Source organism: Neofelis nebulosa, chromosome 6 (assembly GCF_028018385.1).
Source record: "Neofelis nebulosa isolate mNeoNeb1 chromosome 6, mNeoNeb1.pri, whole genome shotgun sequence".
Classification (NCBI taxonomy): domain Eukaryota; kingdom Metazoa; phylum Chordata; class Mammalia; order Carnivora; family Felidae; genus Neofelis; species Neofelis nebulosa.
This window is the reverse complement of record NC_080787.1, coordinates 17023875-17047738: the sequence shown is the minus strand read 5'-3', so window position 1 is coordinate 17047738 and position 23864 is coordinate 17023875. Positions and strand designations below refer to the sequence as shown.

Sequence of the window (23864 nt, the reverse complement as noted above, 5' to 3'; positions counted from 1 at the left end):
TACCCTGTCGGGGTGAAGTCCGCAAGCTTTATTGTCAGCGGTTTGTACAGTCAGGGCCTCACGCGCCGGGGGCGGCAACTGCGTCACGACCAGGAGCCTCGGGGACGGCACCTGCCTCCAGGGCGGGGCGCGCACACCTACGAGTCGCTGTCGTCGGTGTGCAGGGTGGCGAGGGCCGTGTCCACCTCCACTCCCTCCTCGTCGGACTGGACGACGGGGGACTCTCCGCCATCGCCGGGGGCCTGCGCGGACGGCGAGGACGGCGGCTCGGCTCGCGACGCGGAGGGCCTGGGAACCTGGAGGGTGACTTCGATCGGCCCGCCGCCCGCTTCCGGCCCTGCAAACACAACAGAGAAGCTGCCACGGGAGTTGTGCTGGAGACGCCTCCCCCCCCACCCAGCCCCCCCCACGCGCGCGGAACAGAAGGGGCGCGCGGCGTTGGTTCCGGGGGCCGCAGAACCCGGCTGCCTGTCTCCTCGAGGGCAGGTGGCGCCGGGGACCCTGAGTGGACCCTCCGGCCGTCCGGGGTGGCTTCTGAGAGAAACCGCCGGAGGCACAGGCCGCCTTGCTTTGAGGAGCAGCCCAGGAACCTCGGCCATCAGGACATGTCCTGGCGAGTAATTCGGGGAGTTTTTCTCTGGGCGCCGGTCTCACTGATCTTGTAGCAGTTCTCCAAGTTCAGGGAAACTGAAGAAGGTCCTAAACCCCAGTCTGTCTGTCCCTGACTCCGGGAAAGCGCCAGGCACTCTCAGGACTGCCCTGACCCAGGCACCCCCCCCCCCCCCCCCCCCCGACGGCGGGGAGGGGGAGAGCGCTGACTCGGGGAGAAGGTAGAGGAAACACAAGTGGACAAGAAAACTGGAGGTGGGCTTCGGAGGAAGGGGGCCTAGTAGCGTCGGGACCCTGGTCTGAGCCTTTCCCTTTTTGCGCCTGTGGAAGAACAGAAGTGCTTTCTTAGCAAGGATGTGCATATGAGACAGCCCTGCCCCCACCTTGCAGGGCTTGTCCCGGACTTAAATTGGGCCAGGTAGAGGGGGCCTTGGAAAATTTCTACTGGACTTCCATGAATCGCAATTTGGGGAAGGCAGTAAATGGAGATCAAGTGCCCGAAGGGTGGCGACTTAACTCTTAAACTATCAGCCCAAGCTGAGCAAAAGGTCAAGCGACCACCTGTGGAGGGGGGGGGGGGGGGGGAAGGGCAGCATGGGGGGGGGGGGGAGGTTGCTGAGGGTGAGCCCCAAGCTCCAGGCCTTACAGCCTGACTCCCAGAGGACTTTTGAGCCCGAGGAAGAAGTACGACCTGGGTCCGACTGCGCGGTCCCTGGACGAATCTGGGCCGAGCACTCACAAGCTGGGAGAGCTTCACCACGGATCAACCAGAGCCTCCCTCCCCACCGCCGTGAGCCCACAAGTGGCGGGACAAGAGGCAGAACTTAGAGACTGGCCCCAGGCGTCCAGGATCCTCCCTCTGGAGGGAGATGGCGGACGTGTGACAGACATCGTGCCAGGCTGTCGCCCCCACCTGCGGCCGGAGACGGCACAGCGGTGTCTTCGCTGCCGGAGTTCAAAAAGACGTCCAGGGCCTCCTGGTCAGACACGTCCATGAGGTCCATCTGCTCCAGCATGTCGATGTTCACCTCCATGGACGACATGCTGCCCATGGGCTCTGGGAAGAGACAGGCACGAGAAGGAATGATCCTTTTTGTCCTCAGTAACCCTTCAAGTGCATCAGTTAACTACGTATGTCCTCCAGGTATGAAATCTCTCCTGCTACTCCAGACTTTCTAAGACAGAAAACGACACACCCGAGTCGGGCCCTGTGACTCCATCCTAGACCGGTCTTGGCTGCTATTACGTCGGCCCCTTCCGGCTGTTCGTTCACCCCCAGCCCTCGGCCTGCAGGTGCAGAACACGACCCGTTTCTGCACGAAGCAGCCTGCAGCTGCGGGGAGCAGGGTCCCGAGAGCCACATCCCCGCAGCAGGAGGTTCATTACCTCCCTGCCGACACAGCTTTGCCTTCTGCCTGCAGAGGCCCCCAGACTTTATCGAGCTTCCTGGGGAAGCTGTCACTGCCCTTATGACATCTCTCTAGTCTTTGATCTGAAAAGCAGACAAGCTTTGGGCAGCTGCAGGCTGGTGAGCGGGGAGCACGAGCTCTCTGTGGTGAAAGAGAAAAGTAAAACTGGCCCGGGAGCAAAAGGACATCAATACCAGGAGGGGTCCACCAGCCGGGGCCCTGGGGGAGGGCAGCCCCTGGGTCTGGAGCCCATATTCCAGCTACCTCTGTGGTCCAGAAAACAACGAGCCAATCGACTTGGTCACCCCAGGCATGACCGTCCCTGGCAGAAACAAATTATTTCTGGATGTGGAGGCCCCCTTCACCCTGGGTCTCACAGTGATATAAAAACATAAACTCGGCCCAGTCCAGAGTCTACAGCACACGGTGGGAACCCGTCCATCACTCCCGGCGAAGGTCAGCAGAAAGGAGCTCCGTGTAACACCCTTTACTGAGAATTCAAATGACTTTACGCATTTTAATGACCTTAAAAATGGAATCAAAAACCAGCCAAACGACTTTCAGATAGGAACATTTTAATCACTGAAATGTAAAACCGTGGGCCGGTACTAAAACCGACGGTTAGGGACTAGGGCCAAACAAGTTAGGAAGACTGAATAAGACCGTAGGGTGCAGAAACAGACGGAAAATGCAAACCCGCAGCACTGTCCCAGTTCTGAGACAAGAAGAGATGGTGGGGGACAAGGACAAAGAGGCTAATTTTCTCCCAGACTTGCTGGAAGATGTGACGTCCCAGATTTAGGAAGCAAAAATCTATTCCAAGGAAGACAGATGAAAGAAATCCTCTCCTACATCACCTGCAGTGAAGCTGGGGAACATCAGAGAGAGGGCACGAGAGGGAAGAGAAGGAAGTAATTAGATTGACGGCTTCTCGACAACAATATAAGAAGACAATGGAATAATAAGTTCAAAGAGGTGAGATAAATGCCATTTCTAAAATTATGTAACATTAAGTGGCATTTAAGACAGAGCATCAGCTATGAGCGCAGACAGCTCGTCACCACGAACCTACTCTCGCCACAGGCACAGAGTCCAGGAGGTCGGGCCCAGGATGCAGGAGGTGGGTGACTCGGGAGCTCGGGGTGGGGGGAGGGGCCGAGAGCCATCACGGTGTAAGACCCCATTCCGGCAGCAGAAGGGGAGGAGCTGACAGTCTTAGGCACCACCTTGTTCAAGGCCAGCGCTAAAATAAGAAAGCATGTAGTTTCTGTCCTTCGCAGGGGGAAGCTTACTGTAGCTGAGGTGACTCCTCGAAGTAGAGGCATGAAAGCCACGTGGTGTGGACTCGGGTGGGGTGCAGGCCCGGGGCCACTGCCACGCGGAGTCACTGCGCTGCTTCACGCTCGATACCGCGAGGGGTACCAGCGGGGCGGCGTCCCGAAGCTTCTCCAGGCTGACTGGTCAGGGGACACTGCCACTGGTCAGTCGTGGGCCCCGTGGGTGCTCGTGTGCGGCTGCCGGGCCACCAGAAGTCAGGCAACCGGCAGGTTTTCTGTTCTGGCCACGGTCTGTCAGCAGGGCCTTTCTGGCGGTTGGCCTTGGTCTGACTGCAGTTTTGAAAGGGACACAAGCTCCCTTTCATTTCCGTCTGTCCCATCCTTTGGAAAAGGGCAGGAGTAGGATTTAAAACCGAAGAGAACGCAAAACCGGATTAAAAAGGCATGGGAACAGTACCAAGAAAGGTAGTAATGAAGCCGTGTGTCAGTAATCACAGTAAATGTAGATGAGTCGGATTTTCCAGTTAACAGATTAGAAGACTGAATGAAAGTGATAAAAATCTCGCTATGTCTAGTTTATTGGAGACACTCCCAAAATATAAGGACATTAAGTTAAAAGAAACAAACAAAAGCTTAAGTAGTTAAATAATTAACTCGAAGAAGAAAGCTGACCTAGCAATATTTTTTTAAAGTTTATTTGAGAGAGAAAGAGGGCAAGCAGGGGGAGGGAGAGAGAGAATCCTAAGCAGGTTCCACACTGTCAGGCAGATAAACAGGCCTTGATCTCACCAACTTGAGAGATCCGTGACCTCAGCCAAAATCGAGTCGGACACTTAACCGAGCCAGCCAGGTGCCCCTGACATAGCAATATTGATAGGAAACAAAACAGACTTTAAGGGAAAACAAAAATATTGAAATAAAGAGTAGTACTTAGTGATTTAATAAAGTTTCAGTTTGCCTGGAGGACAATTCAAAATTTGTGTGACATATAATTTGTGGCGATGTTTAAAGAATGGCAGAGTGACAAGGAAGATCTAACCGATCCATAATCCTGCGAAGAATGGTTTAATACACCTCTTTGATAATAATTAAACTATACAATTCAATAATAGGGAATGCTTAAACGGCCCGACTTATGATCTTGGTGGAACGGGTACACACAGAACCCTATCGTTTAGGATCTTACCCTCAAATGCACAGAAAACATGTAGGAAAACTCTAAGTCTTGAATTAAAAAAAAAAAAAAAATAACCCATTCTCCAACAACCACAATGAAGTTTATGAGAAATCAGGAACAAAAGGTAACTAGAAACAACTTCACGCATTATTTAAAAACACTTCTAAACAGGTCACAAGTCAAATAAGAAATTGTAATGGAAAATCTAAAAGACCCAGGAAGAAACTTACTTGTCAGAACTTGTAGAATTCTGTTAAAAAGTGGTGAATGTTACCCTTGTAAAAAGTTCATAGCTTTGAATGTCTTATTTAGACAAGGATGCTGAAAACCAAGCCCAGTCAAATTAGACCAAAACCAAGGAAAAAAACCAAAAAACAAAACCGCCACCGTAGATGCCCAGCACTAAGGAAGAGAAACTAATGAGATATACGATAGCAGCAACAGAGCTAAAAGTTGGGTCTTTAAGAAAACACTTAAAAATGACTGTTCTGTGTAAGACTCATCATGAAGGATGAACAGCACAAATCAGTGATCCGAGAGGGGTGGAAAAGCAAACTTCAACCCAAATACCACAAAGGCTGAGAATGATACTATGGACGTTATGCTGACACATTTGACAACTACAGATCAACCGGACAGATTCCATGGAAAACTTGTTAAAATTGACAAGAAATAGGAAACCTTTGTACCTAGTGGAGAAAAACAGGTGGCAACTCTTCCCACAGAGAAATTACTCGGCCCCCGCAGTGTCTGAGGCTGCTTCTACCCAGCGCTTGGGAAATCCGGGAGGAGGGCTTGCCTACTGCACGTGTGGACTTCCAGCACCACTAAGAGGCTGGTGCTCCCTCGGCACAGAAGCGACACAACCGCAATCAAGGCCTGGACGGGTTTTCATAGAACTTGCAAATCTGACTGTAACATTTATACAGAAGTACAAAGAGCCAAGAACAGCCAAGGCAACTCTCAAGAAAGAATGCATAAACGTGTTTCGGGGTGTGTAAGAATCGCTCCAGCACACCACACGGCAAGACTTGCTGTAAGACAAGGTTTCTCACCCTTGTCCACACTGTGGTCCACGCTCTGGACCAGAGCATTCTTTGTTGTAAGGCTGTCCTGTATCCTGGCAGGTGCCCAACAGCAGCCCTGCATCTATCCGCTAGATGCAAACAGCACAGCCCTGCCCCAAGCACAGCAGGCAAAACTCTGGGGACTCCACCAAATGTCCCGAGGGGACGAAACCGCCCCCAGTTGAGAGCCACTGTTTAGTGAAGAATGAAGACAGTAGAGTTTGGGCTCCAGGCTAGACAAACAGAAGAAAGAGACAGAGAAGAGAGCCCAGAAAAGACTCACTGGGTACAGCAGTGGAGACACCCAGAAACAGTGGGGAAAGAGTGCTGGGGTGGAGGCAAAGTTACTGAATTTGGGTCCTTACCTCCCCACACACAGAAAAACGAACTGGTGGTGGACTGAACAGCCAACTATAAAATGGGAAACACTGAAACTTTAAGAATAAAACACAGTAGAATGTTCTTAGAACTTGGAGTTACAGCCAAGCTCTACTTGTGTGCTTATACTTGGAGGGAAGGATTTCCTGAACAAGACACAAAAGGACAAACCATAAGCAATAAAATGGGTAGAGCCGATCACGTTGAAATAAACACACATTTAGCAAAGGCCTCTCTAGAATCCATAAGGCACGGACTGAGTGAAGGTGACTGCCTCAGATGACAATCCGTAAAGGCCAATACCACGAGCATCAGACCCCATAAGGGGGGGGCGCCTGGGTGGCTCAGTCGGTTAAGTGGCCGACTTCGGCTCAGGTCATGATCTCCCGGTCCGTGGGTTTGAGCCCTACATCGGGCTCTGTGCTGACAGCTCAGAGCCTGGAGCCCGCTTCGGATTCAGTGTCTTGCTCTCTCTCTGCCCCTCCCCCGCTCATGCTCTGTCTCAAAAATAAATAAAAACATTAAAAAAATTTTTTTTAAAAAGGCCCCATAAAGGAAGACAAGACAACCAGGAGGAAAACGGACAATCAAGGATATGCAAATTAAAAACAAGAGGTCATTTCATACTCACAGATTGGCAAAAATTTAAATATCAGGCACTACCCAGTGTTGACAAAGATGAGTGATGGCACATATACACACTGCTAGGGCACCGTAAACCAACGGGGGACTTGGGCAGGTAATCCAACAGAATCTAGTGAAATTACAGATAAGCACGTCAAACGACTCCGTTAATTACTGTCCCGGTGATACACCCTCAAGAAGCGGTTCTCAAAGTGTCCAACTGCCTCAAGAGTTCCTTTACCGGGGAGCTTGTTAGAAATGTGAACACTCAGACCCCACCACAAACCTACTAGATCGGAAACCCTGGGGTGGGACCAGTCTCCATGTGAACAGCCCCCCTGGTGACTGAGGCTTGCTCAAGTTTGAGGCCCACTGCCCCAAAGAAACTCTCATCACATGTACGAAGACATAAGAGAATGTCCTCAACAGTGAGGTTTGGTTTTGTTTATTTTTTAGAGGGGAGGAGAGAGAGAATCTCAAGCAGGCTCAATGCTCACCATGGAGCCCAACACGGGGCTCGATCCCACACCTTAGGATCACGATCTGAGCCGAAATCAGGAGGTGGACACTAAACCGACCGAGCCACCCCAAATTTCAAAGTTCTAAATAAAACACTCACGGAGAGACAATCACGCAAAGTTAAAACCATAAGCTGGCAACTGTGTTTTGAGATACTACTGCATTCTAGATTGTCTCTTGGGGGACGCTATATGAATTTTAGTTTAGTTCAGTTTTATCTACTAATTCCAGCTCTTCTAACTTTGTTAATTTTGCCACTAGCCCAGACCTCACCTCCCCCTCTGTCCTGGGCACTGGGTCCACTGGGGGACTTCCGAGGCCTGAGTAAGAGTGTCTCGCGGCACAGGGCGCAGCCCCCGGCTCCAGAAGATTCGACTTTGCCGAACTGCCAGTTCAGCAGGGACCCACGGGAGCCTGAGATCTAACTGTGGGCGCACACACGTACGGAACGGCGTGTCTCCCAGGTGATCTGTCAAGATACCCCAGCACCCAGCAACAAGGAAAACAGGAGTCATGTCGGGTGGAAGACAGAACCCGGGTCAGGGTCGTACCAGGTTACACGTGCCCTGATGGCACTAGGACTGCTGGGCGCGTGGCGGGTGCCAGGTCCCCTCTGCTGCCTGGCAAGCTGGCGTGGCCTCCTCACCTCCTCAAGTGCCTGATGCTCCCAGCTCCGTGGGTTCTCCAGCCTCACCCCAATCCAAGGAGTCACGGGTGTCCCTTTACCCTTTACTCTGATAATTTGCTGGATAAAACTTTCCATTCCTTTGTCTTAATTAAAAAATGATGCTTTGGAAAGTGAGAAAAAATTCACTGCTATTTCTGATGTAGCGGAATGAGTCCAAAATACCATATTCACTATGGAGATTTTTTACTTTGACGGATTCTCCTACATTAAACATCCCCGCGTTCATCCCTGGAGATGAACAGTCTGTAAGGGGACGTGGGACTTGCCAGGCCGGAAGTCTAAGGGATGGCTCTGAGCAGCCTCACCGAGAGATGCCTATTTGTTATCTGAATGTTTTTCCAGCTATGGCTGAAGTAGAAAGCTAAAAAGCCCAAATCTCCAATTTTCTTCTTCAGTGCTTTCAAAATCACACATATTGGCAACATGTGCCTGACTCCCATTTTTTTTTTTTTTACCTTAAAAAAAAAGGAGCCTAAGACTTCTTGGAAACTTGAAGAATGTTATTTTTTAAGTGTCCCAAATGTGAGAATTCAATTCCTTAATACTTCATTGATGTCTGTCCAACAAGAGTTGGCCGGGCACCCCACCGCGCCAGCTGGAGGGTCCCCGTGTGCCAGGCTCTCAGTCACCGCAAGGAGGCACTTCGAACCTCCCTGCACCGGGTTCACCTCCGTGTGTGCTCCCATGTCTCCCCACGAGCACGGGCCTACCTAAGAGGCACTTCCACTTGGCCTTTCTTCCTCTGGGCCTAAAGACATGCCGAGTGCTCGCAGGTGCTCCGGAAACATCCAGGGAACCAAGCTGGACATGCAGGGTTAACCTCAGCACTGAGAGTCTCTGACTGTTCCCTTCGCCGGCCAACCTCCTCCCACCTCCTGGGTGCAGCGGCTCCTTGTCCTTAGATCTCCAGTATGTTTCCCAGGAGGTGCGTGGCTGGTACGGCCTCGATGTCTGTGTCCCCCAAACTCGTACGTAGAAGTCCTGACCCCCAGTGTCATCGCAGTGTCTGGGGGTGGGGCCCCTGGGAGGCTAACAGGTGGAGATGGGGTGGGGAGGGCGGGGCCCCCGCCACACCAGAGAGGGTCTCACGGCCGTGCAGGGTACAGTGACCTCACCCCTGCCCGTGACGAGACGCGAATCCCTGCAGCGAACGGGCTACTCCCTCCATAAGCGGCACCAAACCCTGCAGGCCACGAACAGCACGCACATTCTGAGGCGATCTGTCCGGCTTTTCTAGACGCAGACAGACTGTAGAGGAGGGCATACAAAAAGGGACACAGCCGGCTCCGTGGAGACCGGATGTCCTCCTTCAAATCTGACCCGCCCTGAGGAAAGAAGCCTTATCCACACGGTGCATCCTGTGGTGCTCTCCCAGGCGTGTTGCCATGCTACTTTTGATGTGTTCTGCCTCCATTATTCTCCTTCCTCGGTTTTTATTTCCTTAACCTCTCTCCTGGGGGCGGACACCGGATTCAAAGACAGGGAAGGAACAGAGTGAGGGGAACAGAGAGGAGCTGGGGGGTGTGGTGAGGGGCAAGGTATCGGAACAAAGACCGGGGCCAGGCTGGCCAGGGGAGAGAATGGAGGACACAGGGCTGGGGAGCGGAGGGGCTCAGGGGTGCGGAGGGGCAGGTGAGCAGAGGGGCCCTGGACGGCTGCCCGCGTGCCGTGCAACCAAGCTGCTCGTGCTCCTTCTAGAGGCTGGATGAGGGACCCCGTACCGGGCTTCGCCCCTGCTCTTTGTTCTTGGGAACTCTCGGAGACACGAACATTTATGAATCTGGATGTTCATCTCAGAACCGTGTATAAAGATAAAGAATCTGTTCAACAAGGGGTCTGGTTAAACGTTAACTGCATACATCCTGACGACGCAGACGCAGCTTTGAAAATACACCCTTTTAAAGAACTGTTAATAACACAGGGGGAAAGATCCCTGTACAGTATTTAGATAGACACAAAGCCAGATGTGTGAATGGTTTGATACCAATTATGTAGAGTCACTCTCACACACACACACACACACACACACACACACACACACACACACACACACGAAAGAACCACCCTAAAATAGTGACGGAGATTTTACTGTGCTGTAGAATTATGGGTGATGTTTCTTTGGTTTTTACCTTTAAAAAAAAAAACAACAAAGCCTGCTCCATGTTTTCTAAGTATCTCCAGCTGAAGCCTCGACCTGCAGGAAGAGGTAGAGACAAGGACGAGACGAATACCGCATGGCAGAGCCACTTTGGGTTTTGGGGACTAACGCCAGACCAGACTTCCGGGGACTGTGCCCCACACCCCACCTGGGGGGCGCGGCGAGACACGGTCTCCGGGCTCCCGGGGAGGGTCCCCGCCGCCAGCGGCCCTCTGCCCAACTTGCCTCGCCTCTCCGCTATCTGCAGGTAGCCCGTGGACAGGTACTGTTCCATGTCCTGCTGGAACGCCTCCTCAAAAAACTTCTGCCGCTCCTTCAGCTTCGTCTGCTGGGTGTGCTCCATTTCCAGGACCTTCTGGGTGTGCTCTGCATCGAGTTCAGCTACGGAAACAGAACACTCGGGGTCAGGGCCTGAAGAGGGACGGAGACAGGAAATGGGAGTAAGTACGCACTCACCTCCACCCTCCAAGCTGAGAGGGTCGCGTCTGCTTGTCAAACCCCGGCTGGTGCCCCGACTGCCATGGAGGGTGCCCCCACCCTCCACGGCACTTCTTCCCCTGACCTGGCGGGCCAGCCCCCCGGCCCCCCATGCCTCTCCCTGTGCCATGACCTCCCACCACGTGTCCACTGTTTGCCGATCAGTGGTTCATCAGCCAAGACCAGCCTCTTGGCTAACACTTCACCTGACCCCAGCGGACCCCGCGATCCCGCCCTGGGGCACCCCCTGCGACCAGACTGGTGATGCTGACTCGTACATTACACGCAGTACAGGGGGCCAAGACTCGGACTTCCTGGCGGACAGCGACGCCTCATCACCCGGCTGGGAGCCGGGCACGGCAGGCGTTCAGTAAGTGGAAGGGCAAGGATGCAGCCGTCGTGCTGGATCAGAAAAGCGAGGTCCCTGCTCTGCTGTTCACTAACGGGCAACCTGGCTGACTCAGTCAGCCTTCCTGAGCCTCACATCACCCGGCTGAATCTGGGATAGAGATACTAACCCAATCCTGATGTGCGCCTTCAGTGAAATAACGGTGAAAGAACTTTCTGATTAGTGTGAGCAGCGACCCTTCAAGTTCGGGCTGAGTCAGCAATACCAGGCCATCAGCCTGAGCCTCGTCATGCCAGGAAGAGCCCCCAATTTGCCATCCTGTGACCACTTCCTAGCGCCCTAACCTTCCTCAATGCGCGCATGGGGAACGCAAGAATGAAATCTGGGTCAGGCATTTACCATTATTCACCTCGTTCACGGACCCAGGGTTATTTTCACATTTGCTCTGAACTCCAGAGTCCTCTGTACGTCCCATGGGGGGCAGAGTTCTCAGGCGGCCTCCGAGATGCCCTGCTCCTGGTGCACACACCCTGCACGACGCCCTCCCTGACTATCAGCAGGACTGGCTCTCCTGCCACGAGCAGGCTATGCCCCGGGGCAGAGCTGACTTTAAGAGAGAGGGGTCACCCGGGCAAGCCTGACCTGATCGGGCTCTTAAAGGCGCCTGCGTGCACTTTCCCTGGAGAGAGAGACGTGAAGCGTGAGAGAGGGACGTGACACAAGGAACATTCTCCGGTGCTGGCTCTGAGGATGCGGGGCCCACACGGCGAGGAACGCAGGTGGCGGCCAGACACGGAGAGCAGCTCCCGGCTGAAAGCAGGGGCCTCAACTACAGCTGCGGGGAGCTGGAACCCCGCCAACAACCTGAATGAACTCGGACGGGGGCTCTTCTCCCGAGTCCCAGAAAGGAACGTGGCCTGGTCGACACCCTGACGTCGGCCCGCGAGGCACCGGCCTTGACTTCTGCCCTACAGGCGGCGGGTAAGCTCCTACCTTTGCGCCGTTTTACACACTAAGTGTGCACTGGCCTCATGCGCAGCAGTACGGAGACCCTCCAGACAAGCCGCCTTGGCTCCAGCCCCTGCCCAAGTGCGACTGGCCCAAGAATCAAACGATGACTCCTTGAGTTCGTTCCCCTAAACAAACGTCTCGCAGGGCCTACCTCGTGCAGACACTATGCTAGGCTGAGCGAGGCAGAACGCAATGTTCCAGCTACCTTACTGTCGTGCAAGAAACGGGGGGCCTGAAACGCCGAAGATAATTTCACTGCAGACGTTATTCCCCACCGTTTACCTCTGGGGAGTGTCACATCTTTGGGGCGTCAGAACTCATTAACTCAATAAAAAAAGATCTGATTAAAACACGGACGGAGAACCTGAGCAAACGTTTTTCCAAAGACGACAGACAAATGACCAACGGGTGCGTCATCACTCATCACCAGGAAAATGCAAATCGAAGCCACAACGAGACATCACCTCACACCTGTCGGAACGGTCCCCACTGAGAAGACACGAGACGACAGGTGTCGGCGAGGACGTGGAGAAAGGGGAACCCTCGTGCACCGCTGGTGGGAACGCAGGCTGGTGCAGCCAACCGTGGACGACGGCGTGGAGGCTCCTGAGGGCTCTCACTTCTCGGGTCTATATCCAGACAAAACGCAACCGCGTGTCGAAAAGGTATCTGCACACGGCATTAGTCACCATAGCTAACACCTCAGTGCCAACAAACGCGTGGGTGTGGGGTGTGCGTGTGTACAGACACATACAATGGGATACTGCTCACTCCTAAGGAAGAAGGAAATCCTGCCGTTTGTGACAACAGGGACGGGCCTTGACAGCGTTAAGCTAAGGGAGACACGCCAGACAGAGAAAGACAAATACTGTCCTACCACTTAGGTGTGGAATCTGAAAAAGCCAAACTCCTAGAACAGAGAGTAGAATGGTTATCGGAGCTGGGGGTCGGGGGACAGGGAGAGGGGGAATGGGGGTCAAAGGGTACAAACTTGGAGTTGGAAGAGACCTAACGTAAAACATGGTGGTTAGAGTCCACAGTACTAGATTACGTTCTTCAAAGCTGCTAAGAAACCAGATCCTAAATGTTCTCACAAGAAAGAAATGGTAACTTCGTGAGGTGATGGGGGTGTCCGCTAATTCTACAGTGGTAATCACACTTGCACCAAATCAACATGTACCCCTTAAACTTACACAATGTTGTATGTCAATTACGCAGCACTAAAACATCCTTGGGGTGTTACCAAGTGATTTTTAACAACAAGAAATGCACAGAACTCAGAGTGAACGGTGGTCTATGAGGCCCAGCGTAGGCATTCCCCTACCCGTCCCCCACCAATACCCACCACCACATTTCACACGTGCTGAGAACAACATAATCTCGTATGCGTGACCGACCTTAAAAACTCGATGATGGAGGATATTTTTAATCCCAAGTCAGTTGCAGTCTCCAGTACTTAGAATATTCTGGGCATTCATCTTGTATTCTAACCTACATACACGCAAGGAAGACACACGCACGTTAACCGGCCACCACCAACAGAAAGTGAATCTTCCCGACTCCACGATGACAGGTGCTGTACCGACGATGTTCATTCTGTTCCCACTATTATAATCACTGTGCATTCTCTGTATTTCTGTGTTGCCCTAACTTCCCCCATCTCCTAGGTTTGTCTACAGGGAGATGATCTGGAAAGAGCACAGGTTTTGGAAGCCGTCGGGGCACAGGTCCCAGCCCTTTTCGCAGCCGCTCTGGCACCTCTCACATCACATCCCTTTTAGCCTACTTCTCACCTCAGGCGTGGCTCTGGAAGGAAGGCAGCCCTGCGTGAGCCCCTTCGGAGGCCCACAAGGTCCCTTACCTGTACCTGTCTCTGTTTTTCTGCTCAGAGTATTCTCCGAGTCTCGGGGAACGTCAAGCCCCATAGCCCAGAAGTTCTGGGGAATTAAGACAGCTCTCGGCCAACAGGTGACAGATGTCAGTATATCAGTGTTCTGGTGTCCCTTCCTTCGGATGGGCATTTCTAGGAGGCCTTCTGAACGCTTCTCAGAGATCCTGATGGAAGCAGAGCCCCGGGGCTATAGCATCAACTTTAATAACACATCCCTGTCTTGGCCGTTCCTCCTGTGTTTCCTCTCTGCTTCCTCACTCCTCCTCTCCAGGATCACCTCCTGTACAAACTACCTGCAGCAAAATCCTCTCAGGCTCTGCTTCCAAACAAACCTGCACCAGGATATCCAGCACTAGCTGGGACTTAACCTCTCTGAGCATCAACTTCCTCCTGTGTACAAGGAAGGTACAAAGACCTATTCCGTAAGGCTGCTGGCAGGATTAAATAAGGTAGCAGCTGTGAATCACCAAGCACCAGCACTGACCAAGAGCTGACGGTTCCTACCAGCAATTATTTAAAACAGTGGACTCTTGGGGGCACCAGGGTGACTCAGTTAAGTGTCCAACTTTGGCTTAGGTCGTGATCTCTCGCCCCGTGAGTTCGAGCCCCGTGGCGTCGGGCTCTGTGCTGATAGCTCGGAGCCCAGAGCCTACTTTGGATTCTGTGTCTCCCTCTCTCCCTGCCCCTCCCCTGCTCGTGCTCTCTCTCTCTCTCTCAAAAATAAACATGAAAAAAAATTTTTTTAAACAATGGACTCTTGAAAACAATGGACATGAGGAGAAGGAAACACGAAACACTACACAAACTCGGACGAGTGCGACACTGAGAATTACCCCAGCTCTCTCAGCCTCACTCAGACACTCCAGAATTAGTCACCTCTCAGTGCCTTTCACAAATCTGCAAGGAATTCAGTGCACTCCTGAGAGGGGAAGAGGGGACCCAAGAGGAGCCTCTTCATTTGTTCACTTCAGCTGTCAGCCTCTCGGCTCAAATGCCTCCTGACTGCCAAGTGCATGGGAGACGGTCAGCCTAAAACAGACCAAGTATGCTTCAAACACTTCAAACCAAGTCCAATTAATCTTTTAAAAAAGTAATTCCAGAATAAGCAGCTCAGAAACAGAGATCAGTGTAGAAATCATCAAAGGGGTTTTCATTAAAGAATACCTTGTTCCAACAGAATTGAGATTTTCCACACAGTTGTGTGCAGCTTGAAAACGTCGTTCTTCTCGAGACTTCTGCCTCAGAAGTTCCATTCTCTCCTGTCTGAATTAGAAGCCCCAGAGTTTTTCATCTTGGGTTTTCTATCGTGGAATGCAATCTCATCACATCTTAACCCTCACAAAAGCGGGGGGTAGATTTGGGGAAAAAGAAAATCACTGTTTTCAGTTTTAAAACATGTTACGCAGTAGTTCTCTGAAATAGCTCCGACTGCCCTATGGGCATGGGCTTGGGCTTGGCTTCAGAGCCACTGTGGTATCTCAGGGCCGAGGGCCACACAAGAATCACTGAGCAGCAGCACAGTCACAATAGCCACGCTCATGGCCACGGTGAAAAAGCACATGGCGGATTTAGTTAAAAACAGCAATGCTGGGGGTGACTGGGTCGGTGTAGGCTCAGGTCACGATCTCACGGCTTGTGAGTTCAAGCCCCACGTCGGGCTCTGTGCTGACAGTGTGGAGCCTGCTTGGGAGTCTCTCTCCCTCTTTCTCTGCCCCTCCCCTGCTTGCTCTCTCGCCAAATAAAGAAATAAAAAGCTAAAACAAACAAACAAACAAACAAAAATAGCCACGCTGCTCAGCAGCGCGGAAGCTGCACCCCCAGCCCTGGGCCCACTGAGTGGGGGGGTCCTCGTGGTGCGGTTCAACCTGCGCTCGGGCCGGCTCTCACCAAGAAACCACCACATCTGGGGCTGGTACAACGCGGGAAGGCCATCTGAAGGGGTCCTTCAGCACCCGAGGTTTAACAGCATCCGCATTTTGAATGACTACAGAAAAACGTACATTATAGAACATCTTCTACAAGGAAAAATGCCTCCTCGTTCGTATTTAAGATGTCATTTATTGTACTGGGAAAAGCAAGCAAATACAAAGATTTAAGGAGCTTCAACACAGAACCTTAAGGTTAAAAAGAAAAAAAAAAAAAAACCCACAAAAAAGCAGCACTAGCTTTCCTGCCAGAAGGCAAGAATAACCTTTTCTCTCCATGACCAGCCTGGTCTGCGCCCCCCACAGCCGTGCCCATTTCCTGTGGCCCCAGCCTCCAGGCTGGCTGCCACGACCACCTCCAAATGGAGAATTCCTCAAAACAAGTCCCATTACCAGTGAGGATGGTGTAATCAATTCTCCATCACACGTGTTAACGGGACGTAAGAGTGGCAACAGGATACAGGAAACATATATTTTTAAATATGTTTGTATTTATATTAAATATATTTAAACATATATTTTTAAAAGCCCATCAAGCTCATTTCAGGAACAATTTCAAACCAGTGCACGGCTGTGCCTCTCACGGAGTCGGGGAGCCCTAAAGTGAGGTGTGAATGGCTGAGAAAGGCCCCCCGAAAGTGCTGAGAGAAAAGCAGACATCAGGAAAACCGGGCTAAACCTTCCCAGTAGAGTTGGTGGTAGCAACCTCTTGAATCCGAAAATGTCAAAAGAGAAACAGTGAAATTTCGTACGTAGGAGAGTTAAGAAAAACTCTGGCAGCCTCTAACATTAAAATAGCGAGAACGTTTTTCATTCAAGGTAACTACCCAAGAATAAGAACAGATTTAAAATCTGCAAGATATTTACAATGCGGATGTTTTTATACTGCTAGAGAAAGAATTCTGGGATAGTAAAGCACATGTGACAGGGTCCAGTCAGACCTTGTGAAATCTCTGTATATTTCTAAACACGAACAGGTACACAAATGCCTTTCCGGATCAGTTTTGATAAAAACTGCAGACAGTCAAGCCACATGACCACTAAAAGACCCCGTGAAATTCCATCCGTGTGATGGAATTTACCCACTGGGACGAATTTTTTTGATGCTTCTAATTATTTGCATTTATTCAACTGATCTTTTTGGATGTGTGAACAATGCATGTACACTGTGGAAAAATTTTAGTAATAAAAAAATTACAAATAATGTGAAAATTCCCCCTTAAGGCACCATGAACAGGTGACCTCAGCTAGCAATTTGTGCACTCTGATCAGATCTTTTGTCCTCTTAGGTTAAACTATATGAAATTGCAACAGCCAATCCTTTTTTTTTTTTTTTTTTGGAACCACTAAAATAGTTGTTGTTGAACTTTTTACTTTGAAATAGCCATAGGGATGCCCGGCTGGCTCAGTCAGAAAAGCATGGGACTCTTGATCTCGGGGTCGTGAGTTCAAGCCCCACATTGGGTGTAGAGATTACTTAAATAAATAAAACTTTTTTTAAAAATTGCAATAATCATAGGTTCACAGGACAGCGTTGAGAAAGGTACAGGGCACAGGGCAGCAGCCCGTGCACCTGTGCCACGGCTCCCCCAAGGCTAATACCTTAAACAGTTAACAGTGTAGCATCAAAACCAAGTAAATGACATTGGTACAACCCCCAGAGCTTTATTCAGAGTTCATTAGTCACTCACTCGAGTGTGTGAGCGTGTGTGTATGGGGAGCTCTATGCAGCCTTATCCGTGTACAGTCTTGTGTAACACACAGGATCCTCAGCTGTACCGACCCTGCAAGGCCCCCTCAGGTTATCCTGGTATAATCACACCCTCCCTCCCTGCCTCCCCAACCAGTGATCTCCAAGCCTATGAATTCTGTTATCGAACAAAGGTTTCAGAATGGGATCGTGCAGTACACATCCCTCTGAGATTGGCTTTTTTTACTCAGCGTAGTTTTCTGGACGTTCATCCACGCCGGTGCATGTATGGGTAATTTGTTCCTTTTTATTGCTGAGTAGAATTTCGTGGTGTGGACATACCACAGTGAAACCGTTCACTCCTGGGAGGACAGTTGGGTTGTTTCCAAGTTTGACTATTATGAACAAAGCTGCTATGAGCATCTGTGTACCAGTTCTGGGGTGAAAGTAGGTCATTTCTGAGATCAATGCCCAAGAATGCAATGGCTGCATCATATGGTACGCGCATTTTCTTTAGTTTCGAAAGGAACCGCCAAACTCTCTTCCCGAGTGGCTGTCCCCATTTTCTAGGTCCACCGTCAGTAAATCACAGACCGCATCCCTCCACATCCTTGTCAGCATCAGTGAGACCTTCCAGCTGGAATACAGCCAGTCTGTCCGTTCCTCCTCCCCCCCCCCCACACCCCACCAGAGTGTGTCCATCAGAAACAACTGTGGGCTTATTTTCAACAACTGCTATTTTTCTAAAGGTACTTTTAGTTCCTTGAGGCATTTCCCTACCCACCCCCCCCTCCCCCCCACTTTAGTTTTCTTTACATTTGGATTTAATAAATTATATTTAATTTCGGAAAAACTCTGTTTTGGAAACTCAGGATTTAGATGAGAACAAAACATGTAAGATTTCTTTCCAGTGCTAAAACTCACTTATTCTTTATTTTTACTAGTTAGCAGTATGGCTTCATTTCTAACTTAAATTGGGTTTTCAGAATGAGGCATCTACACAACCATTTTTAAAGTCTCCCAACCGCCTTATAAAATGAATACAAATGGTCTTAGATTGGAGCACAAACAGACCTTTCCTTAATGTCGTCCTAGAATTGGGGTTTTTATAACATGCCTTTTAAAATATCAACTTCTGGGCCCCACATTTCTACAGCTTTTAATAGTTTTCGGTCTAGCCTTCATCAACAATTAGTTTCCGAGACTGATTTATAAGTACTGCAAACCATGCATTATTTCTGGGACTCTTGTAAAGCAGCACAGAGCCCTTAGTCCTTAGCACTGGTTATTTATTTTTTTTTAATTTTCCCGCGCATGGTAAAGTTAACCAATTTTTTAAAGAAAGCTAAATGACTTAACTTTTCCTCACCCTCCAACACACACACACATGCGCGTGCGCACACACACACACCCCTTACACACATCTATCAAGAACCAAACGCTACTTCTTTCTTTTACATGCAACTAAGAGAAGGTGTTCCTTACCTAGAACACAGTAGTTGGCAGGTTCGGCAAACAGAGTAAAAGAACTCTTTCGGACAACGAAGAACTCATGGCCACTCCTAGCGAGATCTCACAACGTCCAGTCATTCGGGGCAGCTCCTGAACAGCTGTTTCCTAAACCCATGTCACAGGAAACAAACACTATTCTAGTATCTAAACTTCTGGAGCATTTTAAAACTTCTATCAACTGCCCTGAAGGAAATGACCACTATCTAGAGTATTAGCAAAATGGACAGCTTAGAAACTCCATGTGCATGAGGTTTGCTGAAACAGTGAGACAGAAATGCTCAGCTGTTGGCTGTCTCTGTGGGAGGGGCGAGGCAGCTCCAAAGACCTCTGTGCGGCTGGGAGACTCTGGGCCGCCCCGCTCACCCCTCCAGGCCTGGGACCCTCCCCCATCAGTAAGTGCGGGGAAGGAGGCCAGGCTTGGATGGCATCCATAAGGAGCTCACCTCCAGTCCTTAAGTACCACAGTTCTATTTTTACTTGCTTTCGATTGGAGCAGGAAGAGGTCATCCTAAATCCTGTGTGCTTTGTGGTGAAATTATAGGAAAACCAGATTAGCGGTAGGAATTTGGAACCTCTTCCGTTAGACAGTGACATTTCAAGAAAATTAGCTCCAACTATTAAGAAAACCCTGACAGTATTTTTGCTTTCGTCTTCCTGGCCTTTTTATTGCTTAAAGAACGATTAGAACCGAGAGGCTTAAGGATTAATGGATAAGTGAGAAGCTCTGCCTGTGGCCAGAGGCTTCGTGAGTTATTAACCTGTTCGAACTCCATGGGCTCAAGGTGGGAGGCTGACAGGACAGCCTGGTGGCCTGAAATGAGTCCGGGCAGCACCAAGACCACTGTGCCTCCTGCAGGGACCAACACACAACTAAATGGGGGGGTGGGGAGGGCGTGGATCACGGTTCCAAGCAATGGCTCCACACCACCGCCTGCAAGTGCTATCACTCCACGATACGTGGATGAAACATACCTTTTACAGAAACAGTACATAAAAATGATAAGATATCAAGCCTGTATCATAATATACTATTCTTTGGATGATTTCCAATTTTTTTTCTTGGAAGACTGAAAAAAAAAAAAAAAAAAGACCCTCCCGGCTAAAAGCTCTGTGTTGTAAATATTTAGACAATAGCCTAATTTCCTAGCATTTTTAAGTCAAATCCGATATTTTCCTGAATTTTACTTAGGGTATTAACCTACTTAATAATAATTATTGGGGCAGAGGATGGGTAGATCTTTAGAGGAAGCCTTTCAAACTCCAAAGGTATTTTTTTGTTACTACATGAAAAACTTTTTTAACATTTTTTTTTTTTTTTTTTTTTTGAGAGACAGAGACAGAGCACGAGTGGGAAAGGGGCAGAGAGAAAGGGAGACACAGAATCCGAAGCAGGCTCCAGGCTCTGAGCTGTCAGCACCAAGCCTGATGCGGGGCTTGAACTCATAAACCGTGAGGTCATGACCCGAGCCCAAGTCAGAAGCTTAACCGACTGAGCCACGCAGGCGCCCCAAAAAACTTTATAAAAGGTATAAGCCAACTGCTTGTGTCTAAATGTGAAAGTCAACTACTATAGAGTTCATTCTAATGAGTTATGGAGATAGTAGGCCAGGGGCTCTAGACATTTAGTGGCATCAAAGTCACCTGGAGGGCTGGACACAGAGACCGTTGGGCCCTCTGCCCAGAGTTTCTGACTCAGTAATTGGTGGGGCAGAGAACTTGCATTTCTAACCAATTCCCAGATGGTGCTGATGCCGCTGGTCCACGGACCAGCCTTCTGAGACCCACTGCTCTAGGTGAACTGTATCTGTGCATCCACTGCATTCAAATTTTTTACTTGGTACAAATATTTTTATAATGGGAAAGAATAAATAGAAGATGGGGAAGCTGGCACAATTCATGGAAACGACAGAAACGTCCTCTCCTTGATGCTCTCCAAAACATCTGGAGTATCTTCTAAAAAGGACAATGTTCAGCAGCAACCAAAATGTAGAATCAGAAACCAGCATAGTCATTTTTACCAGTGACAGACAAGTGTCTTCGGGACAGAAGTCCCTCTGTAGCAGCTCGATCTGATTTTGTGAAATCCTTTACCCATCCCTGCTCAATGGCTTAGTGGCTCCATACAATAGGTAACAAAACCACTGTGGTCAGATCGCTTCTGTGCCCCGAACCCCAGACCTAACCCAGAGTGGGTTCTCATCCTTCTCCATTTCCAGAGACAACACAAACAACCTGGAGACGTTTTCCCACCATCTCCAATTATACATCCATGTGAACAATATAAAATCATATTTGTGTTTGAAACTAATAGACAAAACTCTGCCAAATAAAAATTGGGAAGAACAAGTACACATATCCAAAGTGAGATATGATATAGGGTATGCCAAGAGATTCGGGACAGATGTAAAAATATGTGACTGGTGATGGGGTTCAAGAGGTTGCCCCAAAATATGGCACCTTGGCATACTGAATACTTTAAGCAGAAGGAGTCTGAGAAAATGGCAGAAACAGGACGTGCACTCTGACCTTCCCTGTCTCTCTCCCCTGAAGTAGGTCATAGATGCCTTCCCCAGACCTAAAGGAAAGTAGCATTCTTACCTCCAAGACAAAAGGACACCGAGAAGAATCCAAACACACAGACCTTACGAGCAGGGCAAACATCTAAAAGATCTGCTCTTCTGATTGTTCTGTGAAATCGACCTCCTCCCATTTCTAGCCCCAGGTCCCTACCCGGTTCCTTAGCTAAGGATGGCATATGCAATGTAACAGCCTGACTTGCTTTGGGGTCTCCTATTTTCATGGAGCTCCGTCGGTGCAAAATTAAATTTGTTTTTCTCCTGTTAATCTGTCTAGACCAACCAAAGAACCTAGTGGGTGCAAGGAAAAATTTTCCACCCCTACAGTTGGTTACCATGAAGGGACCAATTTCACTGGCTGCACCCTGCTCGCTCCAGGGCTCCTTGCAGCAGAGAGATTCTGGGACCTCTGACAAGTATAGCAAAATTCTTACCACATCAGTCTCCTGAATTTTTGCTTACAGGGGCCGGAATCTCCCTACAAGGGAGCGTCCTCCCCCTGTCCTGCAGCCCCACCCCTCCCCCCCCCCCCCCCCCCCCCACCGCCACCCGCCTTTCCTGAATTTAGAGTAGCAGAAGAAAACAGTTGTGGAACTGGACCCTTGGGTACAGCAACTCTAGTAAAGATTCATTATAAGTACTCTTGGTTTTTATCAATTCTTTTCTTCCCAGAGATGGTCACTCTTTGTCTCTAGCCATTGTCACAAGGAGGAAAACCAGAAGCCAGAATGCAGGCAGAGGCTCTAGAAGCCTGCTGTTCTAGCTGGCCTCACAGACTGGTGAGTTAACATTTCTCACCAGATTGGCATCTGTTTTGACAAATACTGCAGTGGGTTAGTGTGCAGATGACGTAAAGGCTGTTGCTAAGGAACATCTTAGAAGCCAAAGCTGCACAATTGGTGGGCACGGGTAGAACACTATTAGAGTGCTGACCACCTAACTCAGTAACTCCTGTGATAGAATAAGTTGGGCACAAAAAAATCTTTTTTTCACACTTGGTCATTCATCAACTTTAAGAAAATTTCTGTACAATGAGGTACACTGTAAAATACCACACAATCCCCAACCCAGTGGTACATCTCTTTTAGGAATTAGTATTGGCTCTGAGACCCAAGGCTTAAATAAAGCTCTTAACATGCATATAAGAAAAACCGGATGAGGTTTTCCTTTCATCTAGAACTGTTCTATGTCTTGAGTGCTTGGCTTTATGACCAACCAGCGAGAATATTCACTCAGGTCTCTACCAACCAGAGATGCATGCCCCAGTGTGGTACAGCCGAATAGCAGCTGATAAGCAGATTCTCCTTGTGTGTCTTGTAAGTTCTAAGAAGAATTGGTCATAAGGGGTCCTGGTCCATAAAGGGCCTTTGTTGTCTCAACAGTCATGGTCATTAACTTGGCTGGCAGAAAACGTGGGCTGCACCCCATCTGTGGCTAGATCTTTCTTAAACTAACTCTTTGGCTATTGGGTGTCTTTTGCGGTTCCATACAAATTTTAGGATTATCTGTTGTACATCTATGGAAAATGCCATTGGTATTTCATAAGGATTATACTGAGTCTACAGATTGCTTTGGGTAGTATGAATACTTTAACAATACTAATTCTTCCAATCCATGAATATGGTATACTTCTCCATCTATTTGTGCTATCTTCAATTTCTTTCATCGGTGTCTTATAGTTTTCAGAGTACAGGTGTTTCACCTTGGTTACATTTATTCCTAGGTATTTTATTCTTTTTGATGCAGCTGCAAATGGGATTGTTTTCTTAATTCCTCTGACAGTTCAAGCATAGAAATGCAACAGATTTATGTATAATAATTTTGTATGCTACAACTTTACTGAATTCATTTATTCCAATGTTTTTTTTTATGGAGTATTTAGAGTTTTCTATATATACTGTCGTGTCATCTAAAAATAGTGACAATTGTATTATATTTCAATTTGGAGGCCTTTTTTTCTTTTCTGATTGCTGTGGCTAGGACTTCCTGTACTGTGTTGAATAAAAGTGGCAAAAATGGGCATCTTTATCTTGTTCCTGATACTAGAATAAAAACTCAGTTTTTCACCATTGAACATAAGGTTAGCTGTACATTTTTCAGATATGGCCTTTATTATGTCAAGGTACATTCCTTCATACCAACTTGAATTTTTTCCATAAATGGATGTCAAATTTTGTCAATTGCTTTTTCTGCATCTATTCAAACGATCATGATTTTTATCCTTTTTGATGATGTGGGGTGTCAGATTGATTGATTTGTAGTTATTGAACTATCCTTGCATCCCTGGAATAAATCCCACTTGATCATGGTGCATGATCCTTTTAATGTACTGATGAATTTGGTTTGTTAATATTTTGTTGAGGATTTCTGCATCTATGTTCACCAAGGAGACTGGTTTGTAATTTTCTTTTCTGTGGTATTTTTGGTTTCAGTATTGGGGTAATGCTGGCCTTGTAGAATGAATTTGGAAGCACTCCTTCCTCTTAAAAATTTTGGAATAGTTTGAGGACAGTATTATGGAGTATTT

At 49.0% G+C, this 23864-nt stretch overlaps 1 protein-coding gene across 3 annotated transcripts in view; it reads right to left on the bottom strand.

Moving 5' to 3' along the window:
* Positions 1 to 13: 13 nt before the first annotated feature.
* The window catches only part of DTNBP1 (dystrobrevin binding protein 1), a 131079-nt gene continuing 107228 nt past the window's right edge, over positions 14 to 23864 (bottom strand). Inside the window, exons 8-10 of one of the 3 annotated variants that reach the window (XM_058732931.1) lie at positions 10132 to 10317; positions 1523 to 1666; positions 14 to 337 (exon numbers count right to left, since the gene is read on the bottom strand). In XM_058732931.1, the coding sequence (XP_058588914.1) occupies positions 138 to 337; positions 1523 to 1666; positions 10132 to 10317 (530 nt within the window). In that variant the 3' untranslated portion in view covers positions 14 to 137. The remainder of the gene's footprint in view (positions 338 to 1522; positions 1667 to 10131; positions 10318 to 23864) is intronic. The other 2 variants (XM_058732932.1, XM_058732933.1) reach the window with 2 other exon arrangements.